At 45.5% G+C, this 25,088-nt stretch overlaps 1 protein-coding gene across 1 annotated transcript; it reads right to left on the minus strand.

Moving 5' to 3' along the window:
* Positions 1–995: 995 nt before the first annotated feature.
* On the minus strand, positions 996–1,940 carry LOC115317081. Its single transcript, XM_040217129.3, has one exon. It carries the CDS (start codon positions 1,938–1,940, stop codon positions 996–998), a length of 945 nt encoding a protein of 314 aa, XP_040073063.3.
* Positions 1,941–25,088: the final 23,148 nt, after the last annotated feature.

A 25,088-nucleotide genomic window follows, 5' to 3' on the forward strand; every position in this document is an offset into this window, starting at 1 on the left:
ACACGAAAGAGGCGTTTCTTTTTATTTGAAAGTCGTTTAAGTCTGGTGTTGTACCAAGGGGAATTACTTTTGGATGATAATGTGCGAACAGGAATATATGTGCTTATTAGATAGTTCACTTTGTTTCGGAACAGACACCAATTTTCATCTACAGACCGTTAAAAAAAATTTTCCACAAAATAACTCAGAAATTCACACAATTCAATATTTATAGCCGTAAAATTAGCTTTTCCGTAATCACGAATCGTTTTAACTATTTTCGGGGAATGACTTGTGGTTATATTTAAGGTGAAATGCAGCAATAAATGATCACTAAAACCAGGCAGATAGGTAATAGGAGAAGCAAGGTCGGCGAAGGTTGACAATACAAGATCTAGCACTGAGGCACAGGAGGGCGTAATTCTGGTGGGGCGAGACACTAGCTGAGAGAAATTGTAGTCCGAACATAAATTGAGGAATTTGTCACTGTCAGACGAAAAAGGACTTGAGTAAGCTGTTTCCGCCGACCACACAATATTTGGATAGTTAAAATCACCCAGAAGGATGACGTTTGGTGTGGGAGATCGCAAAGTCACTGTACTGATTACGTCATGAAGTTTGTTCAGAAAGCTATCGTCACTTGAGGGAGGGCGGTAACAGGCACCCAAGATATATTTTTTGTGATTCACAGAAAGGCAAACAAAGACTGTTTCGAGATCACTTGCAACATTCAAATGAAGGGAATCTATATGTTCGGCGACTGCAATCAACACACCTCCGCCTTGGCGAGCTTCCCTATCAGTGCGATAAATTTTGAACCGTTTGTTAGTAGTTAGGATTTCGTTATCATGAATTTTGCTAGAGAGCCACGTTTCTGTCAAAACTACAACATCAGCCCCGGTGGAGTCAATGGCAGAGCATAGATCATCGCGATTTCGCATGACACTTCGGATATTAGTAAACAGAACAGTAATTATTTCTGGCGCGAAAGAAGAACCACTACCCCTCGCACTATGTTAGGGCAAGGCAGATCGGGTAGATGCTGCGCGGGCATTTAAGTTTGGTGCCACGTTATTTTGCAACGATGAGGAAGGTTGATTATTATCGCCTCCAGGGCTTCTTGTATTTGAATTGCTCTTGCCCGGCCTTCTGTCATTTCCAACTTCATACACCCTGTCGTTCGCATTTTCATACATGAAACATTTATTGTTCACGTAAAGCTTATTGTAGCGCAGTTGGAAGACGCTCTTTTGTAATTTTCCAAAATCAAAAAGTTTCTGTCTTGCTAGGCGCGTAGCCGGAGAAAAATCTTCATTAGCCGTTATGCCGCAGGCTTTAAGCTTAGGTCGTGATTGCAAAATTGTTTGTTTTGTTTTGAAAGAAGAGAACTTGACAATCAGTGGCCTGCATCCTCCGACTGCGTACGAGCCAAGCCTGTGAGCACGTTCAACGCATTCGTCAGAAACTTGCAGACTAAGTGAAGTAGATAACCTATCTAATATTTTTACTTTAGACTGTTCCCAAGATTCAGAGGTGGAATCTTCAATACCGTGAAAGATAATATTGCTCCTTCTTGAGCGGTCCTCAATATCGTTCAGGCGCTCGTGCAGTCTTTGGTTGTCCTTAATAACAGACTGCATTAATCCCTCGGCAGCCAAGAGTTCTTCCCGGGTTGCATCGAAAGTTGCTACTTTGCACTCAACGCCTTCGAGCCGATTTTGGATGTCGGTAACCTTTAGTTCGACGGATTCTTGCTTACTTTTTAACTCGTTAATAGACTTAATTAGGCTTGCTTGGCCTTGGTCAATCTTGACCGTACGTTCATTTACATCTTGCAAGAGTTTGAACATGTCGTTAAACTGCTTGGCCTGATCGATAGACATAGGTCCCGGATTCGCCTCGACGTCACCGGAGCGTAACAAGAGGAGTTTTAATGTATCAGCGGAATGTAGGACAAGCATCGCATGTGTACACAACCAGTAATACAAAGAGCACAAAGAACAAAAAAAGCGCGATGACCGTGGGCACGGTAACTCGAGAAGCCATAGGTTATTACTTCGTCTAGAGTGTATAGAATACTGATATCTTACCTGTACGTAGAACAAGAAAGGGTTCGTCAGCGACATCGCCGCTAACGAGTCACCGTGCCCACTGGCGTAGGCCACACCATGCGCTGCTTTTGTAGCAATTGACGTGGCTGTCGCAGTCGATGGTCGCGCTAGGTGCGGCTGAATCGACGCAGGATTCTCGATGAGGGCGACGTCCTCCAAGGCCGGTGAAGATGGGCACTTCCATAGGATGACGCTTGATATCCGAGCTCTGTCAGCGCTGGTGCAGGCACGCGTTCCGCGATGTGATGGCGAGACAACGAACGCCGGTATCAAAGGCGCTCTCATTAACGAAGCTTGCGGTACCGTAGATAGGCCCAGAGCCAAGGATCCTTGGGGAAGCAGCGTCGACAGCAAGCATGCCTGTACGTAGAACAAGAAACGGTTCGTCAGCGACATCGCCGCTAACGAGTCACCGTGCCCACTCATTGGTGTTTCGATTGACTCGAGGAACCACTCATTGGTGTTTCGAGCGCATAATGACTGCAGCAATGGGGAGGAATATTGTTACCACTCATGTATAGATAAACTCGAAACGTCCTATGTACGTTTGAGATGTGCAAACTTTTTTATAGCCATATACAAGGTCGGCGTTTTTACTTATTAAGATGAAAGTGACAAAAAAATAATTTGTTTCACGTTTGATACGATTGCGTTAAATCGGAAGAACAATAGGAGCTATAGCCTGATGATAAAGAGAACCATTGGACGGGCTATGAAATAACCTATAGCAGACAACACAGAAGGCAACAGAGGGCTATGGAAACTAGAGGAAAAGCTATAGGAGACTATAAAACGGCAAGTAGAGGGAAGCAAAGGACGAGCCACAGAAGGAGGACCATACAGAGGACATTAGGCGGCTAATGAAGCCATATGAACTGCTATAGGCCACTATAGCACAAAGGGCAAAGAGAGTCACAGGACGAGCTACAGAATATGCTGTAGCAAAGCGTACAGAGGGCAATAGAGGGGTAAAGGAACCATAGGAAAATTATAGGTAGCCATAGTAGGAATGCTAAACAGGATCTTATATGATAAGCTCTATAGCGCGGTCTTCAGGCAACTATTGTAAATGCTGCGGAGTGCTATAGCCAACAGGTGATTGGGACGTCCACTCTTATAAAAAGGAGTCTAAAGGGAGTCAATGCTTCCATGACTCTCTTTGACACTTCACGACTCTTTTAGAGAGTAAATTTTTCGTGCGACTCTGTTTTGACTCTTCCCCTTCTCAACGGGAGTCACTGGTCAGTAGCATTTGCCCTACCAAAAAAAAAACAGGATGAATGCTGCTTCGCGGCGTCCAGCCGGCAACCCAAGCCCCGCAGTTTCCCTATGCACCTCTAGAAAGGGAGTCCGACACCATTTAGTTTAAAGCTTTTTCAACTTTTCTTTTTTTTTTTTTCAATAATAATTGTGCAAAAAAAAATTAAAAAGGAAATGGAAAAAAATAATGCACAAAGTTTCGTCGACATTCATTTTTCTCAAGAATAATTGTAAAAAAAAAAACATATGTTTATTTTTTTCATCGAACCTGGGTTCGCTCCGTAAAAAAGCGGGCATCTTTCCATAGAGTTATACCTGGGAGTGCTCATTTTGAGAATTCGTTTTATACGAAATTCAACAAGTTTCGCGCCGTGCATACTATTCGAAACCGAATCCTGCGTCTGCATTTTACATATTTCTAGAACTGTCCTGGGATGCGTCTCTGGGAGTGAGTGAAGGTGCAGCAGCTTATTCAAGACTATACTCCGTTTCATACGTAGCATGCAACGCAGTCAAAGCTAGCGCACCGGTTTGCATCGCCGACCGTGTCTACGTTCAACCCATAAAATAGTGCGTCCCCTGCGAAAACACTTATAAAAAAGTCGAAAAATATGCCTCCTTGGAGCTAGCAACTGATAGTGGTGTTATGATTTCGACGGAGCACAAATTTGTTTCAATAAAAAGGAAAAGATAACGTAAACTACTTTAAATTGTTTTCGTTTTCGTCCGTGCGGCGGCCGCTGCGGGTTTTTGGGGTGTGTGGCACTGGGTGGTTTTGAGAAGATGGGCGTCCTACGCAACAAGCTCAAGTACCCCTCCTGCTCGAATATTTTTGAAGATTCGCTGTGCGCAGACCTTGAAAGAGTGCAAGCAGGTGATCGCCAACGTGTACGCGAGTACAAGAATGCGTTTCCCGGAGACGTCGGTCGTGAAGTCCTGGAGACGGTCAGTAACAACACCGGAGTGTGCGCCCGTACTGTCGCAAAGTACAAGGCGCAGTGTCTATCTGGCAAGCTGGCGTCCCCGAAGCGAAGACCTCGCCATGTAGAAGTTTCGAGCACGGGGACTGTCAAGCATGCCGAATTCACACACAACGCCATTCGCCTGAAGGTGCATCGCAAGTACCCCGAGAGGGGGATTCCTACCCTTGGCAGCTATTTCAAAATAAACTGTTCAGGCCACAACTATTGTCGAGTAACGTCCTATTATAAATTTTGGGGCAAGGCTGCTATCAGTGAGATTCCTCATTCCACGCTGCACGAAAGAAAAATATAACTCGGTACTGGAGGCAAATACCACTTGCAAAGCGGCAAAGCAGATCGCAGAAATGTGGCCTTTCGGCGACTTATAAATAAAAAAGCAAGAAGAAAGGAGGAATTGAAATATGCAGTTCGGCAATGCGCACAATCTCGCATAAAAAATATGTCTAAAAAAGAAGAAAAAAAACAAACAAACTGCGCGTCTAGTGGGTTCGAACCACTGCCGCCGAGGCGTCGGTATCGCCAGAGCAGCGCTACCACTCGTCCACGAAACGCGCCCAGGAACACATTTTTTTTTCTGTATTTTCATGCGCACCACTTCAGTAACTTTGACAGCTTTGCACGTTATGTATGAAAAGGAGTATAAGTGCCCATTTTGAGAACCACACCACCACACTGCGAGTTGAAGCAACGCCGAAGGCTCGCGTCTCGCAGCGCCGCCTGTTGAATAACCATTCCAAGAATTTGCACACTGTGAAGGTAAGACCGTTCACACCGAAGAGCTTTCTTTACAACGCCTACACACACACACAGAGAGCTCACAATTGAAGAGGGGCCACTGAGGTTTTAAGAGCCACTAATCGTAGCAATCGCATTTCAGAGACGCCGCGTTGTCGTAGATTGTTTTTCACCAGCTAGGTCCTGTAGGGATGAGGCCAGGGCCAAGGCTGGGGGATTCATCGCCGAAAACGTAAAGGAACCAAGCAGACGACGTGATGCTCGCGGACGCGGTTCGTGGGAGCCGGCGACGTCCAAGCCACGATCCGAGCAGCCCTAGTAGCAGCCTTACTTCCGAGAAGACTGGATATTCTTTCCGGCGGGCACAAAATACTCCGACAGCATGCTTGCGGCTGATGTGGATTGCAGGAGGTGGCTAACAGGACGACCAATGCACAAAGAATAGGTTGAGCACGGCACAGCACGCAACGTACAGTGACCCTTTAAGCCACTGTACGCAACGATTGTCGCCGCCATGTTGAAATAAAACCACGCTGAGACACGCCAAGCTACAGTTTAGTACACAACGAAGCTGAGCCAGGCCAAGGTTCAGCTTAGTAAACAACCAAAATACTTCATTACAAAGAATTAGATAAATGTTAAAACAATTTTTTTTTACGTTTAAAAGTTCTAATGTATGTCGACTAAAACCAACGTTACTAGAACACTCAGTTGGGAAACTCGCGGTCCAAACCTGGGCCGCTGGCGTCCACCGAGACCGAGCTACATACGACAACAGCGCTACTCATTATCATTTGTCTGTACTGTGGTCATCTTGAGCTTTTAAAAAGCATGTTTTTGCGTAGAAACAAACGGAAAAGACTCTTTTTGTGTCCAATTTATTGGAGTTTAGTACAATATGAAGGGCGCGTGATGTTTTTAAAATCTTTAGTTTGCAAGGTTTTGCGGAACAATTAATATTGTTTTTATACAACCATGCCTCAGCGGTCCTTTCAGGTAGCGCGTCCCGACCTAGGTACATTTTAGCTTCGGTGGAAGTTCGCGGCGCGTCCGCTGCGGAGACGGGTGTGGCACCCCTGTAACGTCTTCCGCTGTGTCTGTTTATGCGCCAAAGTGGCCGATCAAAGCCCAAATAGAAGTAACGTGCAGCTCCTCAAGTGGACGCTGCGGGAGAAATGGTGGCGTTGTGTTCGCCATTAGCTCGGTTCTGGAGGACAGATTGGGGCCACTTTTTCAGAGCAGTCTCTACGGCAGTTTCCCAACAGGTGGTTCTAGTAACGTTGACTAAAACAGAAACATTCACGTTGCGTCAAATGAGTTTCGTCGTAACCAGCAAACGTCGCCGCGACGCCATCGCTACCGTAACCAAAATCAAAAACGAACCAAACTTCAAACTTTCGGTCGGGTTCAGCTTCAGGCCTTTAGGCTTTCAAAAAAACATCGAAGAACATTTTCTGAAGAACAAAAAGTGCCCCAGGTGCCGACGTGCACATCATGGGACCAGCTGTGGGTTTGAGTGTACTTGGTGAGTACTCGCCTATTCGCTTGACTTTTTCAGTGCTTTCTTTTCGGAGCGTTTGTGAAGTTTCCTTGTGTGTGTGTGCAGGAAGCGTGAAGGGGAACGGCGGCGAACATGTGGGGCTCCTTGTCGCACACGTGCTTTGCGCATGGGATGACCTTCGAGCTTTTCCCAAGGAAGTCCCGCAACCGACCTGTCACGGAGCGAGCAGTCAGATTGCGGGAACGCACACAGAGGCGAAGGTCCCACCGAAGCCGGAGGGGGGGAAGGGACTTCGTAAGTGTAACGGGAGCTTTATCTCGTGGATCGGTGGACAAGACGAGTTCCACAAATCGGGTCGCGCCTTGGTACCACCTAACTAGGCGGTGTGTTTCGCGGAACCCATGACTGCTAAAGGTACCCAATACGTGCTGGCGCTCGTATTGGCACCCCGTTTGCTTTCACTGCGGGTGTTCGAATTCAGGTTCGATTCTCTGCATTGATGATGTTGCTTGCGAAGAGTTCTTTTTTGACTAGGGCACGAACTTTTTATACAAAATGCTGTGTATGTTGCATTTATTTGCTAGCCCTCTCGCTGCAGTTTATTGTGAAGGTTGTGGGAAAAAACGCGTATTGAGTAATTACAAAAAAAAAGAAAAAGAAATATATATATATATATATATATATATATATATATATAATGTAGTGTCGAGTACCGTCCGGCGGCACTCTTGCAGAACGTTCACGTGCCGTGCAATGTCACTCCACTCGCGTCTTCAATTGCCGTTCAAATGTCTTATGTAAAGCGAATTGTCAAAACGAGTTTTTCGAAGTTGTAGCGTAGCTTATTGGAAATTGTTGCGTAGCTCGCCTCATAGGCAGCGGACCCGGATTCGATAGACAGCCTGTGGGCTTACTTTTTAAAATCTTTTTCTCAAACACTTTGTTTCGTCGATGCATTTGGCGATATTTACGTCATTTCTTTTTTACCATTAACACTGGAGAAAAAAAAAATGTTGTCGACGAAACTTTGCTTAAAGGGGGCCCTGCAACAACTTTTTGACTGGTTTTTAATTTGCACCGAACTTGAGCGCACTGAACGTAGTAACTTAATCTTTTTTCTCAAATTTCGCTTTATTTTAAAAGTTATAGGCAATTTAGAATTACAAAAACAAACAAAAAATAACCTCCTTCATGACGTCGTAGGTCCTGGCTTGAGTGGCCGTGAACTAGAGGAGTAGTGAGCTCATCGAGCGCTCACGGCTGCCGAACTCCGTGTCGACGGCTCGAGAGGGCGCCACTAAAGCATGTTCTGGATAGGCTGTATGAGGCGGGTGGCCAGGGCGGCTTGCATTGCATTTGCTGCGCGATTAAGGACTAATTCGGCATAACACTTAATTGGCCACAAACTACAGCAAACACGGTGTAAAGATCAGTTCATAACGGGAGCCACTTCGCGCTGCCATACCGCCAAATGGCCAAATCGCCAGCCAAGCCCGTGCCGAAAGCCTTCGGAACGCTCGGAACCGGTCGGAACCTCGAGCCGGTATACGACCGCAGCCCCGCCGCGTACATCCGGGACCTTTCTACGCTCGCTGTTCGTCGGAGCCTCATCCCACAAGCCTTTTCTAGTCAGCGCCGTTTTTTTCGCCGCTTGGTGGCGGGTTTGTCAACGAGTCTTTTCTTGTTTCCGTACTTTATAAACTGCATTTGTTTCTTTTCTGATCTAAATTACCGAACAAAAACTACTTTCATACATAATTGAAACGGTTCGCGACATTATATTTTGTATTTCGACTAAAGAAAAAAGCTTTTAGCGGCTTTGACCAGTGGTAAGCCCAGGACCAAAGACGTCACATATTGCGCGCTTTCGGCAATGCGGGTCCCCTCGTAAATGGAGGAGGTTTCCGCGTCTTCTGGTTAAAATATGACTCACTGATATTTAGTTACTCTCTCCGTGCCCGCTGGCTTGCCCGAACCCCGAGAGACGTGGAAACCGCAAAGAAGGTAGGCGCTTAAATATGATCGGTATGGGCGTCCCTTTCCGGAGGTACAGGGGGGACAGCGGGGCTTGGTATGGGACAGAGGGGCTGGACGCTGCGAGGCGTCATGTGCAATGGGGCCAAGTAGGTTAATAGTTTTGTAATTAGCAGCCGCATACTGTTGCCGCGAGGCGGCATGAATGTATGCGGGGGGGTTGGTTAACGAACTCCCAAGGGATACATGTGCTGTTCGACTTTCTTTCGGACGGCACTTGTAGGCGCGGGTGGAGTGCCGTTGGACGGCACTGTAGACAGCAAAAAAAAAAAAAACAGAAAACAAGGTGTTTCGAACAATTTTCTTGAAGAGATCATGAACTGATTTTTCAACTACTTCCTCGTCAGCTTTCCTCCTCAGTACATAAGCAGAGTGATAAACCATGTGGTCGTATTTCACTGAAACCCAAAATTCTGCCAGCAGTTTGAGAGCCGGCATGGACAAAGCCCTCCATAAATTTCACTCTTCACATTTTTGCAAGTGCTGACAACCATGAAGGGAGCGACGGGACAAGCGATGGCGACCCTTTTTGCTATCGCTCAGCCGCACGACGAGGCACACTGCATGAAAGCGACAAGAGCAAGCGACCAATGTGATGAGCGACGTTTTCTAGTAATTCAAGAACCGAGCAGCGTTACAAGCGACAGTGAGAAATCTCAATCGCTGTTGCCGATGCTCGTCTTGTTGCTCACTAAATCGCTTACATGCGGTCCAGCCTTAATTGTCTGAAAGCGAGAGACACGTGCCACGAGTGGAGTGCAGTGCTGCCACTCACTTCCAAGTGCCTCTCATATCAGCGCTACGCTGCCATTTGCTTCCAAGTCCTGCACGGGCCTCCTGCTCAGGCGCTTTGATGCCACTTACGAAACTAGCACAAACTCGTCAAGGGGTTTTAGGTGAGGTTAGCCATCCGGTGTGTTTGCCGCACCATTCTTTGCGGTGCCTCGACAGTCCACAGTCACTTCACAGTAACAAGTTGGGACGCCATGATGACAGCGGCACTTGTGCCTGCTTGTCTTATTCACTAGAGGTTTGAAGACCAACTGCAGACTTTCGACAGCATGACACTTTCGGTTTTGTAACATCATTGTTGCTTCCTTGGGACAACTCTTAATACATGGGAGGAACAAGATGGCAATTGCACCTGTGGGGAATACGTCCAGGCACTGTACCTGTACTAAAACTTGCTTGAGCACCTGTTTATTTATGATTCTCTTTACACTTGCAGCGTTACCTCCGAGGCGGGGTTTCCTACCAGAAGAAAAATTTGACTGGGCCATAGGCAGGGCCAAGTTCGACTCGCGCTGCTGATCCTGTTGTCCCGGTGCCTCTACAAGGGCGAGGACCTGGCCAATAGGAGTGTGACAGGCCAACCTTCCTGGCGTGACAAAGTATGGCGGCGTGGGAAGGAAGCCCATTACACCTGTCAAAGTGGATGCAATTGCAGGTGCTTGCCTTGCTGTATGTCCGCCTTCCCGGCTCTAAACTATGCAGAAATTGCCAGGTTTCAGCATCGTGCATTATGTAGGTTTTATAGACCATACGCGAAGTAGCTCTTGGGTATCATCATCATGCCGCTCGGAGCGACATGTGGTGGGTTTTGATATCTTGAATGTGCAAATGCCACTATACTTCGTCTCGCCTCAGCATGAACTAACTGCGAAAGCTGTGCAAGCGCAAGCGGGTAGCCTTGGCTGGGGGATGGAACCGCAGTATGTGCGCGTCCACAGGTTTCCAAAGTCACCGGCAGAAGCTTCCGAGGGTGTCCCAAGCATGCACCAGCAACTTCGGGATGATACATGGGCACTGCTATCTTGGAAGCACTTTCCAAGATTAAAGAAAATGAACACAGTTGTCGAAAACTTGAGTCTTCAGGCCCGTTCACACTGTTGCAACCGAGTACGACCGAAAGAGACCAGATCTGTTAAAACTTCTTAAAACTTCTTAGGACGAGGGTACACACTGGCATTCTGGCGCCATCTATGCGGTGACCCTGGAATTGCATTTTACAAGAGCGCAGGTTTCGCGGAATTTCCGAGGTCAAACGTGTGTAACACCTGTAAGAAAGGCGTGTTTATAACGTTGACAAAAATTTTTCGAGCCAAGAAAGAAAGGATAGTGCGCAAGAGAAATAGTAAATATGCCGGACCGCCAAGTTTACACTGCTACCCAATAGATGGCGCCAGTGTGTCCTCTCGTTGTAAGAGGTTTTAAGGAACCCAGTTTTAAGAGGTCGCAAGAGTGAACGGGACTTTAGAGAACCATGCAGTGAACGGAAAACTTAACAGTTCATACGTTCTTGGCATTTCATCAGGTTGTCGGCAGGCCTCTTCACGATGTATAATATGTGCATTACTTTAGTATTTGTTGATTTTTCTGGAAACAGGTGTCAGCAGGTACGGGCATAGACAAGGGTAATTATATTCGCGCGTCTGTACAACTTTTTTTGTTATTTTATTCTAAAGCTTGCTATTTGGTTTTGAAAGAACTTCGTGGTTCCCATGGCGAAGTTGCAAACATTATATTGGTGCGCTCAAAACCAGTCCAAGGTCAGAACTAATGCCAAGGCATCTAAAAAGAATAATGTGACCAGAAACAATGTCATTTATTATGTTGTCAAGCTAGGCCTCGCAAATGTTAGCCAAATCGGGTCCACTAATACCCACCCATGTAGGAGGGTGTCTTTAGTGCCCATGCTTGCTGTTTAATTAGACCTAGAACATGATTCCTTACTACGTAGGTTTGCATTACGAATAAGTTTTCTAGTTAACGGTGGTGTTCCTGTTAACAAACCATTGTATTTCGTAGGTAGAAAATAAGAGTGAAGAAGTGAACTTTGGTCTTTAATGACAAGTAGGTTAGTATGGAATCATTTTTGCTTCAGTGGAGGCTCAAGTGTGCACGACACTGAAGGGACTTTCCTTTCAGTCGACGGACATAAGGGTACCACAAGAGCCAGCGAGGGAAAGAGAACGGGACCTCTTGGTGTCAACGCCTTGCCGCCTGCGTGGCTGTGCCCCGAACCGTGCAGTTTTTGCGAAGGTAAACAATTGGGCCATTTGAAAGTTTTGCGGATAAAAAAAAACATGACTCACTTGCATGCCTTGCTGTAAACAATCCAATGCAGCACTGAAATTTGTGAGTTGCAGATAATGTCACAGGTAGGATAGATAATCTCTACATTCTCAGAGTTCTGTGGACAAAGGGGCTGCCCTAAGATTACACAGCAGGATGGCGCCCCGCTACAGAGCACCAGTATATGTCGTACCATAGCCTCCTTTATACTGACAAAACCTGCCAGATTGCCACGAGGAGCGGTCGCCGAAATGGAAAAGGTGGAGTGGCATACGAGGGAGGAGAGCGTCGCGGCAGCGGACGCGAAACACGAAAAAAATATGCTTTGGGCCCTCGCCACTGCAAAAGCTGTGTGCTGACGTCCAGGTTCCCCGAGGAATGGCTCTTTAATGCTCTGTGCCACCAAATCCTCACGTTCCAAATCTGTGACCAGGCACTCTATGACTCCGTCGTCGAACTGGCAGGCTCTGTGAGTATAGAGGTGCTATGATCATACTCTAATCCACTTTACTCCTTTTTTTTCAGTGGGAGAGTATCTTTTTGTTAGCATTCTTAAAAAAGAGGGTTATACTGTTATGATTAAATTGGTGCGGCCAACCAATAACAAGCTCTGTTTGCTGCCGTCAGGGCCTACGCTATTCTTATCAATGCTGATCTTCGCAAAAGAAAACAAGATAGGGGAAGGGATAAGAGCAGAGGAAAGCCGTGTCGTTTGCGTGGTCGGTGTAACTACTCATGCTAAAGAAAATCACATGTAACTATGGTTGTTTAAGATAAATTTGTTTGAAAGGGTGTCTTCGCTCTGCCAATCTGTAAACATTTTTTTTAAGCTGGAGACCAAGTGAGATAAGTATCATCTGCTGTCTTCTCAACTGGTTATTTCAATATTCTATTAGGAGTACTTGGCCATTATTTCAAAACAAACCAAAGACCAGATTCGGGCTCATGTTGGAAGGCGGTTCTTTCCTGCCAAACTTCAGAAACATTTATCTAAGCAAATATGATAAACAAATTACTATTAGTTTTAGTGTACCGCCATTTCTCCATGCAAAAGATGCCTATATTGGTACAGCACACGAAAAGTTATAGGATACTTTGTAGTGCAGAGATGCATTATGTACTTTTTTTTTGATAGTTGATGAGGGATGATGGAAGTTCTAATGATTACTACCTTGTAGTAGGCCTTGTAGATGAAGCATTCCCTCACATGCACACAGATGTTAAAGCACGCTTTAAGCCCTCTCTAAATTCCATCGTGGCTTGCTTTCGTTACAACTAAAAAGGGAGCACAATAAGACGGGGACGAGAAAGGAAGAAACAAGCGCTCACTACCAACTATTTTATTCAGAAAAAAGTGTTCCCTTCCTTTCTTGTCCCTGTCTTAATATACTCTTTTTTTTTTTCATTGCAGCCACGAAGCAGCTTGCCCAGCAAAGAATTTTATAATGCTTTCTTTGACTGTACTAGACAGTCTCAGTAGATAAGCCCGTCTTGCCTAGGACCTAGCTTATGCAGGGTGCTGCAGAACATTTTCAGCTAGACTTGGTATCCTGCCTTCTTTCCTCAATAGGAACCGTTCCCCTTGTGCTTCAAGTGCTCTCGGTGCACTTACCGATTAATTATTTACGTTCCCCTTGAGCCTTAAATTGATATTCTTTTAAAAGAAAAAGCAGACAATAGCAGCAACAGCCTCCCCCGCCCCTCCACTCTCTATCTCTCTCCATGGGAATATTTTAGGTTCCTCCTTATGGCTAAAATAATTTTGAATGCAATAGTCTGCCTTTTTATGGTGTCCATCTGTAACCTGATACATCATCAGGGTGTCTACCAACCTGAAATTCTCAGGGAAATCGTCAAAAAGTTGGCTTCATCAGGGAAAATGACCACTGAAAGTGGAACGGCGATACGGAACGAAGCTTGACGGTTGCACATGGGCACGAATATGCTGAATAATGTTTCCGAATTATGATTCTTTGACTCAGAAGTGGTCAGGAAGTTTTTATCAAAATAGTCAAGGGAAATTCTAGAAAAGTCAAGGAATTCGAAATCACTAATTTGGTAGACACCCTGATGCACTGGTTCCACCGTACGAAACGCTTCACAATCAAGTGAGAATTGGGGAAAGTGAAATATAGAAAGGTAGCAATGGGCGTCTGCCTCACTTGCCTTCACTCTGCTGCATGGATTTTCCATCTATGACACTGCGGGCACTTAACATGTCCTCGACAATTTTACTTTGCTCACTTACAACTTCGTCTGACTTCCAGAACTTATTTCTTATCATTGGCTTTTTTTCCCAAGACCCAGTAAAGACTTTCGGGAACCCGGCGTTACTTTTCACTGGAAAGCACCCATGGACATCTGGCAGCATGTGCGTTCGTTGTCTGCGAGGACCTATGAATCGACGTCCTGGACTTTTCAGCAAGAATCTCTCGGGTATTAGCCATGTACTGAGCATAGAAAGGTCAGTACGTGGGGGGGAATCGACGAAGCACACTTTCTGTGCTTGAGCACCTCATGGGTAAAAAAATACAAAGATTTCGGTAAGAGGTGTGAAAGTTGTGACAGCACTCGGAGCACATTCCTAGAACAGGGAAAAAGAATTACCAATAACGATTACTGTTTTAATGTTTTCCATATATATTTGGTGAATATTCCAGCTATAATACAAAGGTTTGTGTATTCCATTGTGTATCTAAACTTCTCTTAGATTTTTTTTGTGCATCTGTTGATCTGAGGAATCAAACCATAGAAGAAGAAACTGCAAAAAGAAAAACAAAGCCTTCCCTATTGAAAAATCCGGCAAAAACTTCCAGTGACATTGGGTGGAAACGGGTTCCACTCATTTTCCACTCATTTTCCCAGAAACCAGCGTAGTTTGCCAGTTATTTGGTGGAAATATTACCGGCCGCCACTTCCAGTAACCAGATTTCACTGGTCCTTTTGCCGGTGCCACTTACGGTTAAAATCCGGCAAAAACTTCCAGTGACAGTCGGTGGAAACGGGTTAATTTCCACTCATTTTCTCCAGAAACCAGCGTAGCCACTTTCGCTGGAAGTTATACCACAACCACTTTCGATTACCCGTCACTGGAATCCTACTGGAAGCCACTCTCGTTTGCCGGACACCGAACATCACTGGAAGCCGACGCAAGGGGAACGGCTAAAGTCAAGGAAGCCAAGAAGAGCAGGGGGACTGTTTTGGAATGGCGGCCGCCAATGCAGCGGCATTCTCGTGAGTGCGTGTTTTAGCTCGAAACGACGTTGCAATTCTGCAAGAAGGGCGTCCAGCGAACTGTTTTGACGATCCAAAAAGGTGGGCAGCAATCACCGGCAACTTGATATTTGCGACAGGCAAAAGTTTGGGCCAGAGCAGGTACGAGACCACTCGAGCGGAATTCTCGTGAGTGCGAGTTTTAGCTCGGGACGACGTTGCAATCCTCAAGAAGTGCGTGCAGTGAACTGTTCTGACGATGCAAAAGGAGGGCACTTTCACCCCGTTTCATTCGGAACCAGTTTACCGGTCTTTGGTAGATTATTGGCCGGCAAACAGATTTCACTGGAATGCCACCGGCAGCCCCTTTCGTATACCATGCAGACGACCCGGTTTTCCTAGAAATCTTACCCGAAACGGGTGACTCGCTTCCGTGTTTACCGACCTTCACTCGAAGCCGACGCGAGGGGAGGGGGAAGCCGCGACGAGCCGGCGACAGGGTGTGTACTTATGGTGCCTCGCACCAAGGACGAGTCCCCACGCACCCTCTCTCCCTCGCATTGGGTTCGTGGGGAAAATGCAAGAGGGTCGTTCTGCTGACTTATTTTATTTTTATTTTTTCTTTGACGACAACCGGTTTCTTCGTCCGTCGACGAGCAACGGCCGGTCAGGAACAAACGCCCAGTCTCGCTTCGCGTTCCATGTGTGCGACCTGTATCTTCCAAAGCAGTAGGATGTGTAGATGAAAATAATATATTTTTCAGTGACCTGTTTCTTACGCCTCTTTGTCCGTCCGTCTTCAGAAGCATCCAGCGAGCGAAAAAGACTGTGCCCAAGATTTCTCAACGTCGGCGGAAGTTCGTTTCGCGCGTTCGTGGTTTTCGCTAACCGTGCTACTGACGCCTGGTGCACCCACGGGGACGGCATCAGGGACGAAATCGTGAGTGTGCCCGGGATTTCTCAACGGCGGCGGATGTTCGTTCCGCGCGATCGTGGTTTTCGCTAAGCGTGCTACTGACGCCTGGTGCACCCGTGGCGACGGCATCAGGGACGACATCGTGAGTTTGCCTGGGATTTCTCAACGTCGGCGGATGTTCGTTTCGCGCGTTCGTGGTTTTCGCTAAGCGTGCTACTGACGCCTGGTGCACCCGCGGCGACGGCATCAGGGACGACATCGTGAGTTTGCCCGGGATTTCTCAACGTCGACGGATGTTCGTTTCGCGCGTTCGTGGTTTTCGCTAAACGTGCTGCTGACAGTATACCTGTGTGTGTCCGTATGGTGCACCTGCGCGGTTTTATTTGTTGAACTACCGTGCGCCAAGGACTTTACCCAGCGGCATTGTGAGTACCTTGAAAGATATCTTGCGGCAAAGAACGTGCATGGTTGTTCCTATTTGGTCTGATTGCTTTTGTCTACAGCTGCGCAAATTGTTTTACTGGTATCGACCCTGTTAAATAAATACATAGAACCTTCAAGTCTATATGGACTAACCACTTTAATTGTTACCGAATCGTCCAGCATGTGGTAAACATAACCATCCACGGTTCACAGGCTTCCTCCTAAGTGCCTTCGGATGACGTCCGAAAACAGAAAGAAAAAACAACGTAAATTCCGGCCAATCTGGTGATCTTCTGGTAAATTATGGTTTTACTGGAAGTGCAAAGAGTCCCATAATCTAGTAAAAAGAATGTTTACAGGAAATAGACTCCCGGTAAAAGTCCGGTGACATTCTGGTAAAATATCTAGTGAAATTCCGGTAGTAATCCGGTAAAATTTCTGTAAAACAACCGGTGACATTCCAGTAACAAATCCGGCGACATTCCCGTAAACTACGGCTTTACTGGAAGTGAAAACAGTCCCATAATCCAGTAAAATAGACTTTTACTGGAAATGACATTCCGGTAAAAAAAAATATTTTTCAATAGGGTTGAAAAAACAGCAAGTAGACAAACAGAGCTTTTAGGAAACTTGTCATTTTTTCATTCTAATTTAATCCTCAACACCAAGCAGGCAAAGCAACCCTTCACAAAACTTGTCATTGTAATTTATTTTCGTTCTAGTCTAATAGTTATACCAGTTTTGTGTTTTAGTATTATTTCTTATGATGTTATTTGTTTAGTAATTGTGATGAAACACCTGTGATAAGCCAAACCAGGCTTTTGAGGCAATATGTATCACATTAGTTTCTAATAAAGTAATTGTTTTAAATACTTGTGGCTTGTTTTGCTGTACCTGCATGGTAGGGCTCATGAAGTTGCATTTGCACAAATGGCAGTGATATGAGGTGAAAGAAAACAGCTGTCTTTATTGTTAAATATGAAGATTCCTGCAATTTATTGCCACCCTCCACTCAACCCTATTGAAAAATCCACCAGACCGGTTTGGTGTGTCCTAATGTTTTCTGAGTAAACATCAGACCGGCCTGGTGTGTTCTGGTGCGCACATCAGACCAGTTGAACGTGTTCTGTTGTTCCCACCAGAACACGTCAGGCTGGTTTGGTGTGCCCATCACATCATCCTAGTGTGGTCTGATGTGCATATCAAAACACACCAGGCTGGTCTGTTGTGCACAACACAGCACACCAGAATGGCTTGATGTGCACACTACGCCACACCAGACTGGTCCAATGTCCACACCAAGGCACACTAAACTGGCCTGACATGCACACCAGGGTGCCTCTGGTGAGCATACATTACGGATATATGTATGGTGTTGAATGAAAACATGTTTTATTGTAAAATTAAATAGATGTACAGAGCTAAAACACCACATTTGATTTTATAAGGTGCTTAATTGAAGGGGCGATGCAACGATTCACTTCAAATAACATGTACTTTGCGTAAGCATGTTGGCACAGTGTAACAAACGTTTACCTATATGCAATAGCCTGATGGAAAGAACACAGGTTTGTCTCGTCAACAATCGTCAGCAGCTTGTCATCAATGAAAACTTGAAAATATTTCAGTTGGCATTTGGCATCATCAGAGGCCGTAAACATGGGTTCCGCAGGCTCCAGAAAACACCGGTCTTCTTTTCCCCAGTCAAAAACTTCCGTCGGTGACTTTTGCTTCTTTCTTGACGTTGACAGAAGTAAACAGGCGGGCGTTCTGCCTTGAGTTTCGTTATCGCTTGGAAGTTCTGTTGTTAGGCCCTTCGTTGGCAAGTTCTCCTCGTCACTGTCACTCACTTCACTATCACTAGGTCCCGCATCAGACACTGTTCCACTTTCTGGAATCAAAACCACACAGGGTCGATCGCGACACCATGTCTGGTAGAAAGATCCCGATGGAATTTCCTTCGGGCAGCAGTAGAATACGAAGCCTAAAAGAAAAGAGCACCACGTCAAATTCTACCAGAAAACAGGGATGTACTAAACCACGCCAAACAGGAAGCTTTCTCCCGACAATTACAGCCGATTCCTCGTGCACAGGTATGTAAAATTCAGAGTGAACGCCCGCCCCTAAAGTAAACTACTGAAACACTGCCAAATCTAAGCACGGAACGGAACACCACAGAAATCACAGAGCTACTATGCGACTCCTCTCTTAAGACAGTTTCACATGCAGCGACTGTGCGAAAAAAAAATCGGTGCGAGAGCCGACGCAGCGAGTGCGATCGCAATGTTTGGTTTTGCATGCTCCAACAACCGCGCGATTTCTGTCGGAGCGGCTGGCGCTTCGGACACGGACGCGACGCGTTTCACTTTGTCTAAAATACAACAAAAACGTCTTAATAAGCATACATGTTTTAGGTATGCAATATGCAACCAGAAATTTATAATAACGAAGCATTAAATCAGAAGCTTTTATGTGCCTACATTTATTTTCGCGGATGAAAGCTGGCTAATGAAATGCTGATTGACGAGAAAGCGATCGCACCGGCTCTGCGGCAAAATACCAACTTGGTGGAAACCAGTTGCAGAGCCGCTGCGACAGTGCGACTGCGATTTTAATCGCACATATACTAGAAATCGCACCGATTTCGGGCGAGAATCAGAGCATGTGAAACAGCCTTCGCATATCTATTATGTACTTTTTTTTTTCCCCGACCTTCATACGTTTCAGGGTAAAATACGTCAGCGCTATTGAATCCAGAACTTGTAAAAATTCAAAATTAGCATATTTCAGAGCAAAGTACTGCTTACCTTTGTAACAGCAGGTCGAAGTGCGTAGCACGGCGTGGACGATACGCATCTTGGGCGCCGGCATGCACATCGCAGCCGACGGAGCGACGGAGTATCTGGAAACCCCTCGCGGCGAAAAGTCGAGACCGCGAAACCGAAACCAGAAAATGTATTTCCTAAGATACGTTAAACATTTTGCATGAGTATTGCTTTGGGTCCCAAAAACACTATTTTTATATTGAATGTTTCCTAAAAATACACAAACATTTTTTAAAGTACCTAAAAGGGTTAATAAAAATAAAAACGAAAGGAAAACTTTAGTGTTGCTTCAAGTGCTAGGAATCGTCGGCGGCGTCTGTGCACACTGGGCAATTTACCCCGCCAGCGAGCTGCTGAGCGCGAAGGAAAAACACGGTCGTGGGAGAAAAGGTAAGGATTAAGGATATTTCTTTGTTTCTTTTTGTGCTCGCTGCATTACCATGTGGGGATTTCGCATTATTAGGTGTGCTGATACACATGTAGCTTTATTTTCAGTGAACGATTCGAGCCTGAATGTAGAGCTTTACAGAAGAGAAATTTCCGAGCGGCTATCAGTTCGAAAGTCTTTGTTACCCAGCATTGCTAGCCGGCAAGCATATTCTAGAGTTGTCATTTGGACACCAGTTTGAGTTGTCTTTACCACTTGTGGGGTCTCTCTTTAATAATCGCCGCGCGATCGGCATGTGCTTCGCTCGTCTCCCAGGGAGTGACACAATACAACGAGAAGATTGTGAATCGGTTTACTATACTTCCCTGTTGTCCGTCTTCGAGAGCCGGCACTGCGGCCCGCCGAGCCGGGTTGTCGCCCCTCATTCAGAGCTCGCAGTCGCTGTCCGTGTCCAGGCCTGCGGATCGTCCTCCCCACGCCAGCGCTGCGTAGGCAAGCTGTTCCGGGCTATCACAGCCCGAGTCTCGCTGCGGAACCACTCCGGGATCGTCATGGCCTAGGTCGGTGTGGCCAGGGCTCGCCGTTTCCGCCGGTCCTGATCTGAACCTCGCTGGCGGAACGCTCCAGGAGTCGCCATAAGCCAGACCAGCCAGAACGGCTCCATCGTTCCTGCGCAGCCCCAGCCTGGTTCGGCACGCTCTTCCTGTTTCCTCGCGCACGCCCCCGGCTAGAAAATGTGAGCAATTAGAAACATACTCTGCATGCTAGAGAACAGTATGCACGTTACAATGGCTGTACCGTGATATGCAAGCCTGGTGTGAAAAGGTGACAGGCAACAAAGTGCACATGTGAGGATATTTACGCTTCACTTGAGCTTTTTCTAAAGAAAAACTTACGCATCCTGTTTTCTGCATGCCGTCACATTTGTTACCAGATTCAGCGTTAAATTTTGTTGCCGAAACAAACAAAGCTTTATGTGCTGCGAAAATTTACTATTTGAGTACTCGCAGGTTTGGAAGGTATTGGTTACGACCGCGCGTGTGCCGAACGGCTATGCGCACATACAACTACGACTGCCGGGACGGGCCTCTCGCTTCTTGAAGGCCTGATCGCCTGATTATGGACGTCACAGCGAAGCAACAATCGGCCCAATTGTTCCTATTGTATTTTCCTATGTGGTGTCTATAGTCTGTTGCAACCTAAGAACGAAGGGCGAGGGTAAGACGGGCCGGGGAGGAGGAAGCAGGCGGAACGCTAAAGAGAGAAGGAGGTTTTCCCCCTCTCTTCTCCAGCGTTCCGTCTGCTTCCTCCTCCCCGACCCGTCTTACCCTTGCCCTTCGTTCTTATGTTGCAACGGACTATAGTGACTCGTAGAACAACTTGTATAAAATTGTTATTTTGCTGAGTAGTCTGCAAAACAAGTTCGTCAGACCATTTTCCAAGCCTGCACTATTTTCGTTCACTTCAACAGCAACAATTACTGTAGAATTTACTTACCTGATGCATCACACTGCAGTGATCCACTTCTGTTGCCGTGTCACTACCGAAGATCTCGAGGGGAAGCGGAATAGTTTGACGCTTGAGCCGCCTTCGTGACTGTGACAGTCTTTCACGCAGCAGTAGCGACATTTATTTTTTGGGGGAACCCTATTGAACCCCAGCGGGTTCCTGTGGCATCTCGCCTACTCCTATAGGAGTAGGCAAGATGCTACAGAAACCCGCTGGGTTCATGGAGACGTGAAGCGGGGACTTACTTTTAAGAACAGTTCCCAAAAAGGCTGACGCCGATCCAAAATGCCACATTCACACTTGGTTTCTAAATGCACCCGCCTGCAGTCCTTGCGATCCGTGCTGTCCTGGCCTACCCAGTCTTTTATTTTGCAGCCGCTAGATGGCGCAATACGTGCGACAAATTGCATTGCCGGTTAATATTTGGGTCACTTAAGGTGAGGGGAGTGGGTGGAGTGGAATGGGGGGGAGAGATTTGTATTATCGAGATTCTGCTGAGTCGTTGCCCAAGACGCCTCCGACTGTACGTTGCAAATCTTAATTTGTTTTTCATCTGTATAAAAGCAGATATTAATTTACTGACAGGATGACAGTGCTGGTGGGCCCAAATCTAATTATGTATTTGCAATCTGAACTGCTGATAATGTAGTTGCAGGTAGTGACAATCTCAATTTAGTGGAGCAAGTCAATTGATTGTTCAGGAGAGGCTCTGCCCAGTACTGTTATTCAGATGCTTCAGGCCCTTCTACCGTTAAGAAAATAGTGTTTCACCCTCTTTGCACACAGGAGCAGAGGGATCAAAAGTCGCTTTTTTAGGGGCAGGACAACACTTTCATACTACTATAGCCAGACTTTTAACTCAACAAATGGTTGATGACAGAACAGGAAGACATCATTTCATGACTTCTTTATGCAGCGTAGCACGATACAGTCATTGCTTACCTGACAGACGAGTAGTTGTAATAACGAGAGTTGGTAAGGTTGCCAGTATCCCACATGAATAAATACTATCTTAAAGGCGTGATTCCAAAAGGTAGTGTTCATTTATTTAGTGCATAAAGCAGCCTGGCTGTGGCAACATCATAAGCAACAATACCACCTTAATGGTAGTGACCACAGCCCTTGTGTCACCTTACTAAAAGTACCGCAAAAAGAGCTGACGATGCAAACCTCTACAGGTTCGCATCGTCATAAATCAAGTTAAAGCGATTTGCTAATGGTCTGAAAATCCTAAAACAAGTGAAGGTGATTTACTGGTGGAGTGAAATTACGAAACATTTTGAGGGCATGCATTGCTGAAATCTCACCCTATTAGCAACTGTAGTATACATTTTGTTTGGGAATATGCATGCTTCCTGCTATTACTACAACAAAGAAATGGGGTTCAATGTTTTGACTAACATAGCTCCTGAGCATAGGGCTAGATTGACGTTGTGAAGGAATATTGTGCTTTATTTATACTGCATTGCACGTCATTTTGAATATGTTGTGCGGCTATCGTTTTCTTTATTACAGCTACATTATGTCCTAGCATATAAACAGATCAAGACCTTGATGTTACTCGTCGCTCTAACATTTAATTTGCTATCCTAGGTGCTGCAGTGGCTGCTCCACCTGGTGAGGCCGTGGCCTCCTCTTGACCACCTCTCTTTGCTGTCCAAGATGGTGAGGTACATATCTGGGCCTACAAGACATTTTGTCTATTGTTTTCACTTCATTGACTTGTTCAGGAGAACAGACTAATGCCAGAAAAAACAAGGACACAAACAGGCAGGCACACAAAAAGGCAAACACGGGTACTGACTTAAAGGTGCACTAAAGATGTTTCTCAGATTGTCTGTTCTTGGTGATAACTCATTCGACAGGCTCTAAGCATCCTAAATATCCAAAAAATTATGCTCGTTCCATTCCTATTTTCCTCCTAAAAATAGAAATAAAAGAACATGAGTCTTGCCATAGGACGAGCAGGTGAACTATCTTTGAAAAAGTGTACATGCGGATGACAGTGACATCAGCGCTATCTGATAGCCGTGTCCCACAAATTACAGTTTAGCAGTGCCAATAATACCTATTCAGGGGTTAGTAAGCTAGCCCGCTTCACTAGTATAGACTAGCAAAGAAGACAGAGTATGGATGGATGGTAAGGGCTATACCCTTTGTAACGGGCGGCAGCTTTAGCCACCTAGCCTTACATTTCGTCATCCCTTCTTTTTTTTTTAAATTGTATAAATTTTGTTCTAACACAACCCCACCCCCCTTTTTAAAGTGATTATATTGCTTATTTATATCATTTTGTTTATCCTTCCCCAGATCTTTTCCACCAATCTTCCAATCTCCTCTTAGTTACCGCAATTCTTTCTCAATCCATTTGTCCATCCATGTCCGGAAAACCCAGTGCCCCCTCCAAATCCGTAGTTATCCGCTCAAGAGTGGGGGACGAAGCCCCGTGCGCCTTAAAATTACATGTTCTATAGTTTCCCTTTCGCGGTTACATACGTCGCACAGAGCGTCCACTTTCTGGAATTTAGCCCTTTACGTTCTCGTTCGTAGCACCCCCGTTCTAACTTCAAACAACAAAGAGCTCCCCACTGAATTATCATACAGCTGTTCCTTCTTTATTTTTTTTGTTTTTATGCCCTGTATATTGTTAAAGCTGATTTCCCCTGCATTCTCTCTTCCCCCAATTTCCTTTCTGTTTCCTTTACTCCCTTTTCTTCTGATATGCTCTGATCGGCTCCATCTCGTTGAATGTATTTAAATCTCAGCTTGCGGGTTCGGTTTGTCCACTTAGTGTTTAAACTTTTTATATATAGCTACTTGTACACTTTCGCTGCCCACCGTGTCTCCTCAATTTCACCTAGTCTTATTTCAAATTTAACTTTACTTATCGCCTCTCTACTCGAAAGATGCCCAACCCATGTCCCAGTCTACTCCCTCATTTGTAGTATCGCCATGTGCCGCCAATTCCAACCCACCCACACTCCTTTGGTGTATCTCTAAACATGCCTGGATTTCTGACCTCATACACAATACCGTATTCCCAAATCAGTCCTGGCACCATGACTCCCTTCCTTACACCCCTAACGACTTCACATCTATTATAGTTCCATAGTGCCCTTTGTTTCATGACAGCTGAATCTCGTTTCTCCTTATTTATTACGATATCTTCATGGTCTTTTAGACACTGTCTTCCTTCGCTTAACCATATTCCCAGATATTTGTACTTTTCTATGTGTTCTATCAACGTGTCCTCTATCTCAAGGGGTTCCCCCTTCTCGTCTTTATAACCGACTGCGATTATACCCGACTTCTCCCTACTAAATTTTAGTCTTAAATTGTCCCCTTCTCTGCTGCAAATCCTGATTAGTTCCCGTATTGTGTCACGACTTTCTGATACTAGTTCAATGTCGTCTGATACATTAACCGTGGCAATATTTGATTTACTTTATGTCCTTCCTTCATGTTAGTCAGATCAAAACCTAGGTTGCACTGTTCTAACTTTTTCCCATCTCACTAAGGTATACCATAAAGAGCAGGGGAGACAATGGCCAAACCTGTCTGAGATATCTTTTTATTGCTGCTGGTCTTGTAGTTTCGGCTTCCCATGTTATAATCACCCCTATTCTCCGTATAAACCCATTCTAGAAACTTAACCATGGTTCCCTCTAGCCCATATCCCTTCAATTGGTTCCAGAGTTTTTCCTGATTCACATTGTCATATGCCCCTTTGATGTTTAAAAATGCTACCCATAATGGCCTTTGACTTGTCATTGCTATCTCTATGCACTGAGTGATTATGAATAAATTTTCATCCAGTCGTCTACCTTTCCTGAAACTATTTTGAAGCTCCCCCAGAATCTGTTTTCTCTTTGCCCATTCTTCTTTTTACAATTTGCATAGCTAGTCTGTATAATTCTGAAGTTACTGTGATTGGTCGGTATGATTTGACACTGTCTTTTTCTCCCTTGCCCTTATATAATAATCTCATCCTGCTCAATTTCCAGTCCACTGGGTACCTCCCTCCCATAAGTATCTGGTCAATCACCTGCCTTAGTTTCAATTTGCTTGTTTTGCCTAGAACTTTTATCAATCTATTGGTATGCCGTCTGGACCTGTTTCAGTGCCAGCCAGAACCT

The sequence above is a fragment of the Ixodes scapularis genome, unplaced genomic scaffold, assembly GCF_016920785.2.
Source record: "Ixodes scapularis isolate PalLabHiFi unplaced genomic scaffold, ASM1692078v2 PGA_scaffold0__279_contigs__length_252992795, whole genome shotgun sequence".
Lineage (NCBI taxonomy): Eukaryota > Metazoa > Arthropoda > Arachnida > Ixodida > Ixodidae > Ixodes > Ixodes scapularis.